The 14,259-nt window shown below is 56.0% G+C and overlaps 1 protein-coding gene across 17 annotated transcripts in view; it reads left to right on the top strand.

Moving 5' to 3' along the window:
* Window positions 1–14,259, top strand: part of SYNGAP1 (synaptic Ras GTPase activating protein 1) — a 31,675-nt gene that overhangs the window by 15,212 nt on the left and 2,204 nt on the right. For 6 of the 17 annotated variants that reach the window (XM_046005674.1, XM_046005686.1, XM_046005687.1 and 3 more), the window contains 11 exons: window positions 1,128–1,754; window positions 1,904–2,048; window positions 2,268–2,412; window positions 3,933–4,169; window positions 4,308–4,509; window positions 4,720–4,898; window positions 5,570–5,611; window positions 6,009–7,083; window positions 7,482–7,655; window positions 9,289–9,500; window positions 10,624–10,717. In XM_046005674.1, the coding sequence (XP_045861630.1) occupies window positions 1,128–1,754; window positions 1,904–2,048; window positions 2,268–2,412; window positions 3,933–4,169; window positions 4,308–4,509; window positions 4,720–4,898; window positions 5,570–5,611; window positions 6,009–7,083; window positions 7,482–7,655; window positions 9,289–9,500; window positions 10,624–10,717 (3,132 nt within the window). Of the gene's footprint in view, window positions 1–1,127; window positions 1,755–1,903; window positions 2,049–2,267; window positions 2,413–3,932; window positions 4,170–4,307; window positions 4,510–4,719; window positions 4,899–5,569; window positions 5,612–6,008; window positions 7,084–7,481; window positions 7,656–9,288; window positions 9,501–10,610; window positions 10,718–11,704; window positions 11,845–14,259 lie in introns of those variants that run through there. The other 11 variants (XR_006818361.1, XR_006818362.1, XM_046005679.1 and 8 more) reach the window with 11 other exon arrangements.

Here is a 14,259-nt window from a genome sequence, read left to right as displayed (position 1 = left end):
TCTCCATAAAGCTGGTGGGAATGGGGTTTATATGACAGTTAGATGATCTCTAAAGTTCTTCTGGCTCAGAGATTCTATAAGTCTGGGTTCTTCCCAAAGCTTTTATCTCCCAGGAGAAATGCTCCCAGGAGAAATGCTCCCAGTTCCATCAGCTCTTCTCGGATCCCAGGCTCCAGTGAGCTCACAGTCCTGGCAGCCCTCCTCTGGGGAAATCCCTTGTTTTTCATTGTCCATAACTAGACCCAAGAGGCTGGGTGCAGTCTGACCCATGCAGAGTTGGAACACCGAGTTCTGTTTGCGCGGCAGCCTGCCCTGAGCTTGACCAAGACCTTGTGGTCCTCTGCAGCCTCGGGCCCTTTTGCATGGACTCCGCAGTAGCCTCGCCCATCCCATATTTATGCAACTCACTTTTTTGTTTGTTTTTGTAGTCAATCTCTGATTGTTTTGGGGGGACTCCCCAGTTCACCCCTTCAAATTCCACCTTATTATTTTTGGTTTATTCTTTGAGCTTTTGAAACTTTTCCCAAGGCTGATTCTGTTGTCTGATGTAGGAGCCCCTTGCTGTCTAGTTGTCCAGGGCTGCCGTAACAAATTACTGCAAATTAGGTCACTTGAAACGAAAGAACTTTATTCTTCCAAAGTTTAGAAGACCAAAAGTCCAAAAAGAAGGTGCTGGCAAAACCCTGGTCCCTCTGAAGCTCTAGGAAGAACCCTTCCCTGCCTTTTTTTGTTTTTCTCATTTTTTCTTCCTAGCCTCTTGATAGCTCTTTGACTTGTAGCTGCATCTGTCCAGTTTCTGGCTCTGTGTGCCTTCTGTTTAGGTCTCTAAATCCTCCCCCCTGCATACAGAAATGAGCCATTGGATTCAGGGCCCACACTAATCCAGAATGGATACGTCTTAATATGAGTAGATCAGCGAGGACCCTTTCCCCAGTAAAGGCCACATTCATAGGTTCCAAGTGGACACGGATTTTGAGGGGGGTATGCTATTCAACCCAGTACACCCATCTTCTCAGCCTTCTGACTGCCGTCTTAGAGATCCTGTCGTGTTTTCTCACTGCCTCTTCCCTTTTGGTGTCTCTCTCTCCCTTCCCTGTTATCCACCGGGCCCACCCTACCCCCACCAGGACAACAGTCGCCGGGTGGACAATGTGTTGAAGCTGTGGATCATAGAGGCTCGGGAGCTGCCCCCCAAGAAGCGGTACTACTGCGAGCTGTGCCTGGACGACATGCTGTATGCGCGCACCACCTCCAAGCCCCGCTCGGCCTCGGGGGACACTGTCTTCTGGGGCGAGCACTTCGAGTTCAACAACCTGCCGGCTGTCCGCGCCCTGCGGCTCCATCTGTACCGTGACTCAGACAAAAAGCGCAAGAAGGACAAAGCGGGCTATGTCGGCCTGGTGACTGTGCCCGTGGCCACCCTCGCTGGGCGCCACTTCACAGAGCAGTGGTACCCCGTCACCCTGCCGACAGGCAGCGGTGGCTCCGGGGGCATGGGGGGCTCAGGAGGGGGTGGGGGCTCGGGGAGTGGCTCCGGGGGCAAGGGCAAAGGAGGCTGCCCGGCTGTGCGGCTGAAGGCGCGTTACCAGACCATGAGTATCCTGCCCATGGAGCTGTATAAGGAGTTTGCAGAGTACGTCACCAATCATTACCGGATGCTGTGTGCGGTGCTGGAGCCCGCCCTGAATGTCAAGGGCAAGGAGGAGGTGGCCAGTGCACTGGTTCACATTCTGCAGAGTACGGGCAAGGCCAAGGTGAGCGCTGTGCCCTCAGGAACAGGTGACCCAGCAGTGGGCACTTGCTGGGGGGCGGGGGTGGGCTGGATAGTAAGGATAGGGCACTTTGTCTTCGGAATGAGCTTGGGTTGGACAGAGGCCGACCCTTGCATTTTCCCGGGCCTCAGGACTTCCTTTCAGACATGGCCATGTCTGAGGTGGACCGGTTCATGGAACGGGAGCACCTCATATTCCGCGAGAACACGCTCGCCACTAAAGCCATAGAAGAGTACATGAGACTGATTGGTCAGAAATACCTCAAGGATGCCATTGGTATGGCCCACCCTCCGGTCTCCCTCCTCCCAAACCTACCAGATGTGCATCCCAACCCTAAACCTGGCTACTGGTCACCCTTCCTCAGCTTGATGTTTCCCAGCCTTGAGTCCCTGGCCTCTGGCCTCCAGCCGTGGGATTCCGCGATTTCCCAGCCCAGGCAGCCCCCATCCCTGCCCTTGGCAAGTGTGACCACCCTGTGTTGTGCCCCCACCCCAGGGGAGTTCATCCGTGCTCTGTATGAGTCTGAGGAGAACTGCGAGGTGGACCCCATCAAATGCACAGCGTCTAGCCTGGCCGAGCACCAGGCCAACCTGCGGATGTGCTGTGAGTTGGCCCTGTGCAAGGTGGTCAACTCCCACTGGTGAGACTGGGAACGCTGGGTGGGGGCCGGGGCCGGGGTCGTGTGTTCATCTGTTCATCCATCTGTCCATCCGCAAAGAGGACTGAGTACTGGGTATGGGCAGAGCAGTGTGCTGGGGGCTGTGAGGCAGACAGACAAGATTGAGGCCTGGCCCTGCCCTGAGAGGGCATCACCCAGAATGAGTAGGGACAGAGTAGATGCACGGAAGGCCACGGAACAGTTGTAGTAGGTGTGAAGTGTCAAGTGAGGCTTCCCCCAGGAAACGTAAGGTCAGAGAAGGCAGAGCTTTGATGGGGACAAGCAGGGAAGGCTTCATGGAGGAGGTGTCCCTGGGGCTGGGCTTTGAAGACTGGGTTGGGTTCTGATACATGGATATGGTGGGCAAAGGAGACATTGCAGGAGAAGGAGAAGAAGACATTGTGGGATGGGCACATGAGTGAAGGTGAGCGGCTCGGGAGCTTTCGGGGGCTGGTAGTTAGCTCAGGTTTCGTGGAGCCCGCGGCTCCTAGTGGAGAGTGGAAGGAGGAGAGGTCCGGACAGGGGTGTTGGAGTTAGAATCTGGAAGTCCTCAGCTGTCAGGCTAAGGAGACTGAGTTCACCGGTGGGTCATGGGATGCCATTAGTGGTGCCAGTGCCAAGAAGTATCACGATCTAGAAGATTAATCCGTAAGTGGTGTAGAGTGCAGGGCGTGACGAGTAGGGAGAGCACGGTGCAGGCTAGCTGGAGGTGATTGTTTCTGGGTGAGATGTGGATCAGGATGGTGGCAGGGAGGGGAGAAAAGGGCCTGCCATGAAGGCCCCTCTGAGGAAGGGATCAGCTGGAGTTGTCAACTGACTGGGAAGAAGGGAACTTGTCTGTGGGGAGTCATGGATGACTCGAGAGGCCATGAGGCTGGTGTTTGAGACCTGCAGCCTCATTGACAGAACCCAGGGAAGTCAGGAGGAGGAGCTCGGAGGTGTGGGGGCGATGGTGAGCTCTGTTTTACACTACACGAGTCAGAGTTTAAGGTGTCAATGGGATGCTGAAGTGGAACGGGGAGGTGGGGGAGTGAGCGCTGAGCCATTGCAGGGAGTGGGGATCACGCAGGGGCACCTCCATCCCCATTTCCCTGGAATCCAGAAGAGTTGGGGGGTCCGAGCTCCCTGTACCTCAAGTGACCCTCCATCTCTCTCCCATCTCTGTCTCTCCCTGGTGTCTGTTTTTCTTCTGCTCCTCTCCTTGTCTCTCTCATACACCCTCCGTCTCTCTCCCGCATGTCTCTCTCCCCCCACCTTCTCTCCCCCTCCATTTCTCTCTCCCCGATCTGTCTGTTCCCTCTCCCATAGGCCTCTTCTTCCAGCAGCCTTCCGTCTTCCTGCTGCAGTCCCTCCCTCCCTGTCTCTCCCTGACTCTGTTTCCACACCCTCACCTCCTACCACCCCCCTCAGCATGTTTCCTGGAAGCTGAGGGTCTCTGGGGCTCAGTCCCGGTCTCTCTCTTTCTCTCTCTCTCTCTCTGTCTCCCCACCCCTTCCCCTCAGCGTGTTCCCGAGGGAGCTGAAGGAGGTGTTTGCATCTTGGCGACTGCGCTGCGCAGAGCGGGGCCGGGAGGACATCGCTGACAGGCTGATCAGCGCCTCGCTCTTCTTGCGCTTCCTCTGTCCAGCCATTATGTCGCCCAGTCTCTTTGGGCTCATGCAGGAGTACCCAGATGAGCAGACCTCACGAACCCTAACCCTCATCGCCAAGGTCATCCAAAACCTGGCCAACTTTTCCAAGTGAGGGAAGCCTCAGGCAGGGGTAGGGTGGGGCTGGGGGTGGCCAGGAAGGGTCTCCCGAGTCCCCAGAGACCCTCAGACGGGTGGGCGTGAGGCCTTCTGTGTGCGTGACCTCTACCTTCTGGACACCTTGGCCAGGTTTACCTCAAAGGAGGACTTTCTGGGATTCATGAATGAGTTTCTGGAGCTGGAGTGGGGTTCCATGCAGCAGTTCCTGTATGAGATCTCCAACCTGGACACGCTGACCAACAGTAGTAGCTTTGAGGGTTACATCGACTTGGGCCGAGAGCTCTCCACACTCCATGCCCTGCTCTGGGAGGTGCTGCCCCAGCTCAGTAAGGTCAGCAGATGCCCATCTGCCCCCTCCCCAGGTGTTTCCAGAGGCTCCAGTGGCCCGAGAGACCACCCCTCGCACAGATTTTTCTCCCCTCCCTGTCCCCGCCCCTGTCTCTACCACTCCCCCGGTTCGGACACCCTTCCCCACACCCCCCCCGTACCCTCTGGGGCCCTCTTAGAGCTGGGCGCTCAGGTAACAGCCTCACCCTTCCAGGAAGCCCTCCTGAAGCTGGGCCCACTGCCCCGGCTCCTCAATGACATCAGCACAGCTCTGAGGAACCCCAACATCCAAAGGCAGCCGAGCCGTCAGAGCGAGCGGCCCCGGCCTCAGCCTGTGGTGCTTCGGGGCCCGTCGGCCGAGATGCAGGGCTACATGATGCGGGACCTCAACAGGTGAGCACTGGGGACCCCCATGCCTGTGCCCTAGGGGCCCCGACTTCTCTGCTCCTGGGCATCTCACTGGGCCCCTGTGCATCTCTCGGGTGTGAAAGAAAGGAAAAAGAGGCAGGCTTTCAGAGAAAATGGTAAGGAGAAGGGTTAGGCTGAGAGCCCTTTAAGGCCAGAGGGAGCAGGCATCTCCGAGCCCCAGGAAGAGTGGGGGGGCTCCTCTGGCTCCAGCCTATTGGAAGCCTGGGGCTTCCTGCCACGAGCTCTGCTTTGCCTAGCCCCCCTGCCAGCCCATGCCTGCCCCAGAGCCAAGGTTCAGCCACACATGCTGGATCAGCCGTGTAGCCTCCAAACACTGAACCGTGTCTGGCCTAGTTGGTAAATAAGTACCACCCTGGCTCCCGCCAGAACCTAGCGGACCTCAGTCACCACCCAGCGCTGGGGAAGTAACGTGGGGATCCTAGCAGGGCCTCCTGAGCCCCGGCATCCATTTCAACGCGGTGGCCTCAGCCGCCACTTATTCTGCTGACCGCCCTGCTTGTCCCTCCGCCCCGGTCTCCCTCCATGATGCCATACCCATCCCACCATTCCCACCTCTCCTTCCATGAGTCCACGCCTTCTGCCCACCTCTCTCCTTCTCTCTGTCTGTGCTCGCCCCTCTTCCCATCTCTCTCCAGCTCCATCGACCTTCAGTCCTTCATGGCTCGCGGCCTCAACAGGTGAGGGGCCCTCCCCTCCCCCGCCCCCCCTCTCCTCTCCTCTCTGCTCCCCCCTCCCACTCCAGTGGCCTTCACCTTTCTCCTCTCCTCTTCTCCTCCATGCACCCTCATCTCCTCCATATCTGCCCAGACTTGACCCTCATCCCTCCTCTTGGTGCCCCCATCTCCCCTCCTCTAGGCCTCACTCCCTTCCTGGAGGGGTCTCTTCCTTTCCTTTTTCCCATGTATCCCCTCCCATGCTCCCTGCCGGCCCTCTCCAGAGCTGCCACCACCAGCTCCCCGCCCTTCCCTGCAGGTCCCGCTTCTCACCCCAAGGCCTGTGCCACCCCACAGCAGGCTCAGTTGCCAGTGGCTACGGCCTCACCTCCTGCTCGTATGCCCCTTTCCCTTCCCGCAGCTCTATGGACATGGCTCGCCTCCCCTCCCCAACCAAGGAAAAGCCACCCCCACCACCCCCCGGTGGGGGTAAAGACCTGTTCTATGTAAGCCGTCCACCCCTGGCCCGCTCTTCGCCGGCATACTGCACAAGCAGCTCGGACATCACAGAGCCGGAGCAGAAGATGCTGAGCGTCAACAAGAGTGTCTCCATGCTGGATTTGCAGGGCGACGGGCCTGGTGGCCGCCTCAACAGCAGCAGTGTGTCCAACCTGGCGGCCGTTGGGGACCTGCTGCACTCGAGCCAGGCTTCCCTGACTGCGGCCTTGGGGCTGCGGCCTGCACCCGCGGGACGCCTCTCCCAGGGGAGCGGCTCATCCATTACCGCAGCTGGCATGCGCCTCAGCCAGATGGGTGTCACCACGGACGGTGTCCCTGCCCAGCAACTGCGCATACCCCTCTCCTTCCAGAACCCTCTCTTCCACATGGCTGCTGATGGGCCAGGCCCCCCAGGGGGCCACGGAGGGGGTGGTGGTCACGGCCCACCTTCCTCCCACCACCACCATCACCACCATCACCACCACCGAGGTGGAGAGCCCCCTGGGGACACCTTTGCCCCATTCCATGGCTATAGCAAGAGTGAGGACCTCTCCTCAGGGGTCCCCAAGCCCCCTGCCGCTTCCATCCTTCACAGCCACAGCTACAGTGATGAGTTTGGACCCTCTGGCACTGACTTCACCCGTCGGCAGCTCTCACTCCAGGACAACCTGCAGCACATGCTGTCCCCTCCCCAGATCACCATTGGTCCCCAGAGGCCTGCCCCCTCAGGGCCTGGAGGTGGGAGTGGCGGTGGGGGCAGTGGCGGGGGTGGAGGGGGCCAGCCGCCTCCATTGCAGAGGGGCAAGTCTCAGCAGTTGACCGTCAGCGCGGCCCAGAAACCCCGGCCATCCAGTGGGAATCTGTTGCAGTCACCGGAGCCGAGTTACGGCCCTGCCCGTCCACGGCAACAGAGCCTCAGCAAAGAGGGCAGCATTGGGGGCAGCGGGGGCAGCGGTGGCGGAGGGGGTGGGGGGCTCAAGCCCTCCATCACGAAGCAGGTATGTGGGGGTGGGAGGAAGGCCAGATGGGTGAGGGACAGGAAGGGAAGGAGGAAATGGGTTGGGGAAGTTGGGGGCAGAATAGACTGGGGTCTGAAGTCACACCGTTCTCACCTTTCATTCATTAGCTGTATATAGAGCTGCTGCTATGTGCCATGTCTTGTTCTGGGCACCGTGGCTTTGACAGTGAACGCCACCCAAGCCATGCCCTCGTGGAGCTCACGTCTCCAGAGGGGAGACACGATAAATAATTAAACAGTATTCACAAGGGCATCGGCACAAGAGCGGGGGAGCAAGACTGGGATGGTCATCTCCTTTGACAGCACTCTCTCCTCCTAAACGCACCCTGCCTTCTCCCACCTTTCCTCTCTCTCCACCCCCACCTCGCCCTGTCCCAGCATTCTCAGGCGCCATCCACGCTGAACCCTACCATGCCAGCCTCCGAGCGGACGGTGGCCTGGGTCTCCAACATGCCTCACCTGTCCGCTGACATCGAGAGTGCCCACATCGAGCGAGAAGAGTACAAGCTGAAGGAATACTCCAAGTCGATGGATGAGAGCCGACTGGATAGGGTACGCTGGGCCCCTGACCTTCCCAGTACGCACAGGGGAAGCACTGGGGGTCAAGTAGTTCTAGGGGGAAGGAGAGACAAAGATCTGATCCCCCTTTCCTGAGAAGCCTTCAGGCTTCTAGGGGAGGCTGGGCATACAATCTGTCGGAAAGCCAACTTCCAACTGTATTTTGTGGCTTATACGCATCATAGGCTGTTGGCAGAGAAAAGGTCTATGTTAAAGCTTATTTCTGTGTTCCTCCCCAGGGAGAACATAAGCCCTGGCTTCTGTAACTACCCAGGGAAGGGAGGACTGCTCTACCAGCGGTGTGAGCTGCTGAATTGGGCGGGGACATATGGGTTATAGGTGTACTACAGATGATGTCCAGCTTACCCAGCTTACCCAGGTGACAGAGGGTCGGTGTTGGGAAGTGGCACTTATTGGCCCATGTGTGCAGAGACCAGACTCTAAGCTGGTGGTGGCCCAGAGCAAAAGACAACAAGAGCTCCGGGGCTCCACACAGATAACTTAGTGGAAAGTTCCTTGGGGAAGCTGTTGGTCCAAGGACTCTGAAGAAGAGGGTGGCTGTAGTATTAGGTTGATGTAAAGACTGTAGGACCCCAACTTGGGGGAGCAGAGAGAAGTTTCTCAGGAGCTGTGGTCTTTGAGCATAGGAAAATGTCTGGGACCGATCTAGATGGATTTGGCGTAGCAAGTTCCATGAGAGAATTAAGCCTTAATGCTGTAAGGTAGCCACCTGAGGTCATAAATAACATCTCTCCTTTACGTCTAGAATGGGGTTGATTATGTATGTATCCTCTTTGGAGAATGAGCAAATACTCTTTCAAATCATATTTTCTGTTCTATGGCTCAGATGAGATATTTTTGTTGAGGAAGGCTCCAGACTGGTACCGTCCAGTAGAATTTTCTGCAGTAATGAGAAATGTTCTGTGATCTGCACCATCCAGTATGGTAACCACTGGCCATATGTGGCTGATGCTATTGAGGAACCAAATGTTTAGTTTTACTTACATTTTAAAGAGCCACACATAGCTAGTGGCTGCTGTATTGAGTAGCACACACAGCTATAGATGCTAGAGCCAACCGGGCAGATAAAATGGCTCTCCTATGTCCTTCTAGCCCCAGAATTCCAGGATCATTATCAACAGAGACGCAGTCCTAGATTCTCAGGCTGGACTTGTCTGAAGCCCAGACCCGTTTTCCCACATAGCCTCTCCTTATCCAATGTCTTGTCTTCCTGGGTATCCCCCTCCCCCTGCTCTGGTTAGATTGAGCAGTCACCTTAATCTTTAATTTCTGGGTACGGTCACTCAAGGTATGTCCTTGAGTCTGTCTGGGTTCTTGTGTGGGTCCTCATTTGTCCAGATTTACATGTGAGGGCAGGTATGTATTTCTCATGGTATGGGACCATATGACCTTGGCCCATTTTAAAGAACGCTTAGTTTGCTCCATGGAAGGGCCTTCTCAAAAGCCCCCATGTCTGGTATGATCAGCAGGCAGGGGAAGGACTGGAGAAGGCCACTGGGATGTCCCTCACCGTGCAGTGGCTGCATGGAAGGCAAGGACAGAGACTGGGTGGTGGGGTTGGGGTGAAGCACCCCTCATAGTGCGGGGTCTTGTGCCCGGCGGGCAGGTGAAGGAGTATGAGGAAGAGATCCACTCACTGAAGGAACGGCTCCACATGTCCAACCGGAAGCTGGAAGAGTATGAACGGAGGCTGCTGTCCCAGGAAGAGCAGACCAGCAAAATCTTGATGCAGTATCAGGCCCGACTGGAGCAGAGTGAGAAGAGGCTAAGGCAGCAACAGGTGGAGAAGGATTCGCAGATCAAGAGCATCATTGGCAGGTGAGGGGCGGCCTGGGGAGGGGTAGCAAGGGAGAGCCTGAGGCTGAAGAGAGCCAGTGAGCTCCCTCTCCAGCCTCCAGCCCCAAACTCAGGACACCAGGAGGAAAGCCCATGACCCTGCTCCCAGAGATTGCCACTCACTCACCAGTCACCAAGTGGGGAGAAACCTCTAGTTAGTGCATAAATGTCCCTGTGACAAATCCTGATTTCTCCCCCGACAGAGTAACTTCTGAACCCCTAAGAAAATGTGCCTGTTACTGTCCCATCACTGTGTGTCTGGCCTCAGCCTAGGCTGAGACTCCCCACTGGTTATTCTCAATCCAGCCTATGACGTTCTCCCCGAACCCTTGGGGAGATCCCTAGCCAGAGTAGCCCCTAGCCATCCCTATCCTGGGTAAACCTTCTCCAGCCCCGAAGAAAAGACGTTCCATTAGAAAATGAATGACCCTTCTTTTAGCATGTGCGCATTTTCAACTGCTCTGTCAAGCCCTGGCCTCCAAAGAAGGTGTCTCAGCCAGGGGGTCAGCTATCCTGAGAAGTGGATGGGACCCCAGGCCCCACTCTAACTAAAGCCAATCCCATTTTGAATGTAGCTTTGAGTAAGATTAATTAGAAGAGCTTGAGTTGAAACTTATTTTGAAACCCCGCTCTAACGGATATCCTTGATGAGAAATCACCTTGAGAATCTTCATCAAAGGCAGGGAGGTGATGGGAAATGATGACTGTAGAGACCCCTCTTGGGCTATGGGCATCCCAAGGGAGGTACTGGAGGTGTCCTAGGTTCCGTGAGGTGGAATGGGAGACATAGAAGCCAGGCCTTCAGCCACAGAGGGGCTGTGGGAGGGCACTGTCCTGAATGAGGGGGTGGAGGGCCAGGGGGTGTCTGGGTGGTAGAGGTCTTTGAGGCCCAGAAAGCTGTCCTTAGCAGGGAGATGTGAGGGTCCCTGAGAGGAAGGTTAATACAGGGAGTCTTTTGGGTTGTAACAATGGAAGGATTCTGAGGGCAGAGGAGGACACCAGAGGCTTTTCCAGAGAGCTACAGGGGTTCCCCAGGATCAGGAGTTTCCCCGGCAGGCTCCCAGCCCGTGCCCGCCACTAACCCCACTGAAGCCCGTCCCTTCAGGCTGATGCTGGTGGAGGAGGAGCTGCGCCGGGACCACCCCGCCATGCCTGAGCCACTGCCCGAACCCAAGAAGAGGCTGCTCGACGCTCAGGTGGAAATTACAATGTCATTTATCTTCTCCGTGTCCCATCCCCATCCATCCCACTGTCCTTCGTGCACTCACTGCACCAGCCACCTAGCCCCATCGCCATCTGTCTCCCACTGTCCTTCGTTTGTCCACTGGCTGCTCCTGGCAGCCCCCCCACCAACGACCCCATCTTCATCCCGTTGTCTGTGCCTTTGTCACTCCTGGCAGTGTCAGCCCCACCCCTGTGCCTTCCTGCCCCAATTTTCCCACTCCTGTCTGGGTCTCCGAACATCCACCAGAACCTCAGTCTCTCTGCCCTCAGAGCCCACCCAGTTCCCAGCACCCCTGCCCCGACTGTGCCTGCTCCTCTTCACATCAGGGAATTCAGCTTCCTCTGAGCTCTTCTTGGGCCGAAGGGCTAGAGGCTGTAGTTTGCTGGAATAGAGTATGAGTTCTAGCTTCTCAGACTCTGAATTGTGCCCATCACCTCTGTTCTCTTGGCTCCCCAATTTTCCTGTGTCCTGGGCAGCTCTGAAATAGCTTCCTGTTCTGACTCTTTAGCTCTTGAAGGCCCCTCCCACCCCATAAGCCCTTCTTCCCTCAGTATTTAAATCCAGTGAAGGCCTCTGGCCTGTCTCTCCCTCTGGTCCTCACACCTGTCCAGCTCTCCAGCTCCCTGCTGCCCTCCCTCTCTTCTCAGCCAGCTTTTATTTATTTGTTTATTTATTTATTTTGTTCAGAGATTTTATTTATTTACTTACGTGAGAGAGAATGCGAGGAGAAAGGTCAGAGGGAGAAGCAGACTCCCTGCCAAGCAGGAAGCCTGATGCAGGACTCGATCCCAGGACTCCAGGATCATGACCTGAGCGGAAGGCAGTTGCTTAACCCACTGAGCCACCCAGGTGCCCTCTCAGCCAGCTTTTAGGACCTCCCTTGTGCACCCTTAACCCTTGCTCTCCCCAATTCTGCTCACTTTCCCACCCACGCTCCTCCTTCCTCTGCTCTGACCGCCAGGCTTCCCCACCACGACTGCCAAGGCTCCTGACCCCGTGACCCCACTCTCTCCCCCTGCAGCTCCTCATCAGGTAATTCTCCTGGTTCCGCTTTGACCACGGGCGGAGGACACAGGGGGAGGTGACTCCGGACCACTGCAGGTTGGTCGTGAAGCCCACTTCCCTCCGACTCTCTGGAGCCTCTCCCCGCCGCTCCCCAACTGCTGCCCTCCACACCCGAGAACCTCCACAGACCCTACCCTCCTGACACGTCCTGCACAGACCCATCTCCCAAGCCACTGCCCAAAGAGAGCACTTCCTGCTGCTCCCCGAACTGTTCAGTGACACCCTACCCACTCCAAGCATTTTACCCTGGACAGGCCCAGCACATTCCCCCATCCCCTTCGACAGAACCCACCGCCCAGCCTCCTCTCAGTCCTCTTCCTCTCCAGTGTATGTCTGTCACCCCCCATTTCACCAGAGCGTCCTTGGGAGTTGGGACGTTAGGGGTGGGGTTTGTTAAGGGGTGGCAGTGATGACGGGTTGGGGGACCCTGGCTAGAGGGGCTGAGCTGACTGCGGCAGGTAGGTGGGGGTTTCCTCTTCCCTCCCTAACCTCGGTTCTCCACCCCTCCTCTGTTCCTCTCTTCCTCCTCCCTTCATCTGTAAGGTAGAAGGCATCTGCAGCTCCTGCTGGGCCCTACTCGTGGGAATTAGGAATGGGTGGGCTACCTCAGGAAGACTTTGGGAGGGGGCACTGGAAAGAATGCTGTTGGGATGTCAGGACACTAGGCAGGGTGAGTGGAACAAGAAGGAACAAAAAAGGAGCCTTGACAGATGTTAGGATGCAGACTGGCCTATGTGGCGTGGGAGTTGGAAGTGGGGTGAGCCGTCTTCCTAGATAAGATCATGGGCTCAGTAGCCATGTGGATTCCCAGGCAGAGATGCCAGGAACAGCATGTTAAATAATCTCTATTCTTCTTGTCAGAGCTTACTCCCCCTCTCCTGCCACCCAGTGGCCTTGCCGGACGCACAGTCCTACCTAAAAACCAGTAAATGGGAACCTGTCAGCCACTGACATCATTTCTGAGATGCTCTCTTTTCTGTGGGATTGATCTGCAGTGGGCAGTGGCTCCTCACACTGTAATTTTAACTCTCTGCCTGCCCAGCCTCTCTGCCAAAGTAGTTAGTGATCTGTAAACCGATGCTAGAAGGCACCAGGGGACCGCACCATTTAAAGGACTCCTGCAGTGAATTCTTTTGTAAAATGAATAGCGGCACCCTCATTTATCTGCTTTCTAAATTTGGGTCCATGGGGGTGTAGGGGGCATGCCTGTGCTCTGCTGCCAGCAGACAGGCAGAGAGGAGGGGATCTGAGGTTCCCTTCCCCTGCTCTCCCACCATACTCAGGATCCCCTACCATACGTAACTTCCTTTCTCGCTGACTTTGGGAAAATGCGCAAGGTGCTCAGTAAGATAACGGGAGGTTTTGCTCAAGGCTGGGGTTTTGGTGACCTCCGAAGAGGTGAGCTCTTTCATGTGGAAGGGAGACCTGACCCGGGAGCCTCTACTTGGGATGTTTATGTATCCTACAGAGATATGGTTACAGGTAATGGGCCTAAATGCCCCGTGGCCCAGGAAATAAATAGGACCCTTTCTAAATCACTTTAAGGTTTTGGTCCCTTTGCATAGCCATTGGCTTAAAAATTAATTTTGGGCCTGAATTTTAAAAAGCCAAGTGAGTGACCGGAAGTGTAGTATAGGCAGCTTGCTTCTCTCCCAGCAGAGGAAAAGAAGCCAGAGCTGAGGGCAGGAGGCAAGAGCTAGCTGGTTTGGGGTGGGGAGTAGGGGTCTGGCACCCCTCTCCTTCTAACTGGGATCCCAGGGAGAGGGATTGAAAGGAACATGGGGGTGGAAAGGAATGAAGCAGTTCTGCTTCCTGGGGACACAGAGATGGGGCCATGCTGTGCCTCTGCAGACGCTCCCCTAGCACAAGAGAGAGGCAGCCCTCCCACAAGGTTTTTACCATCCCCCATCACTTCCCTGAATCCCTTGCCCCTCCCCCTCCCCAGTACAGTTAAACCTCTCTCTGATTTGGAATGTTAACATTCAGGGAGATGACCACTCTGAACAAGTGACAGAATTGAATGGCGGTGTCTATTTAATGAAATGCATGTCTTCAAAACACATCCACTTAAGTAGGACTCAATGAACAAGGCTTTTCCACTCGAGGTCCTCAGGGAGCATGCGTTCATGAATAGATAGGATTCAAAAGTCTGTTGGCTGGTACCCTCCTACAGACACGTTCCCACCATTGATTTGCTTAGCACACCCTTTCTTCAGAGCTGAAGGAAAATTCAAGCCCAGTTTTTGTTCAAATTATGAAAAAACTCCAAATCCACAGGGGTTTGGATTAATGAGGTTTTGCTGTACTGCCTCCCCTTGTTCCCTCAACACAAAGTTCCCACCTCGGATTGGGGGTGGACTGGGAGGGGGTTCCAAGAGGAGGAGGGAGGCTGGGTAGGGGAAGATACAAGGGGTTAGGTTGGGGGTGAGATAGGAACTCTTTTCTTTTGAA

This window comes from Meles meles, chromosome 5, assembly GCF_922984935.1.
Source record: "Meles meles chromosome 5, mMelMel3.1 paternal haplotype, whole genome shotgun sequence".
In the NCBI taxonomy this organism is placed as follows: Eukaryota; Metazoa; Chordata; class Mammalia; order Carnivora; family Mustelidae; genus Meles; species Meles meles.
The sequence above is the reverse complement of the archived record's forward strand: the minus strand, read 5'-3'. Positions and strand labels throughout refer to the sequence as shown.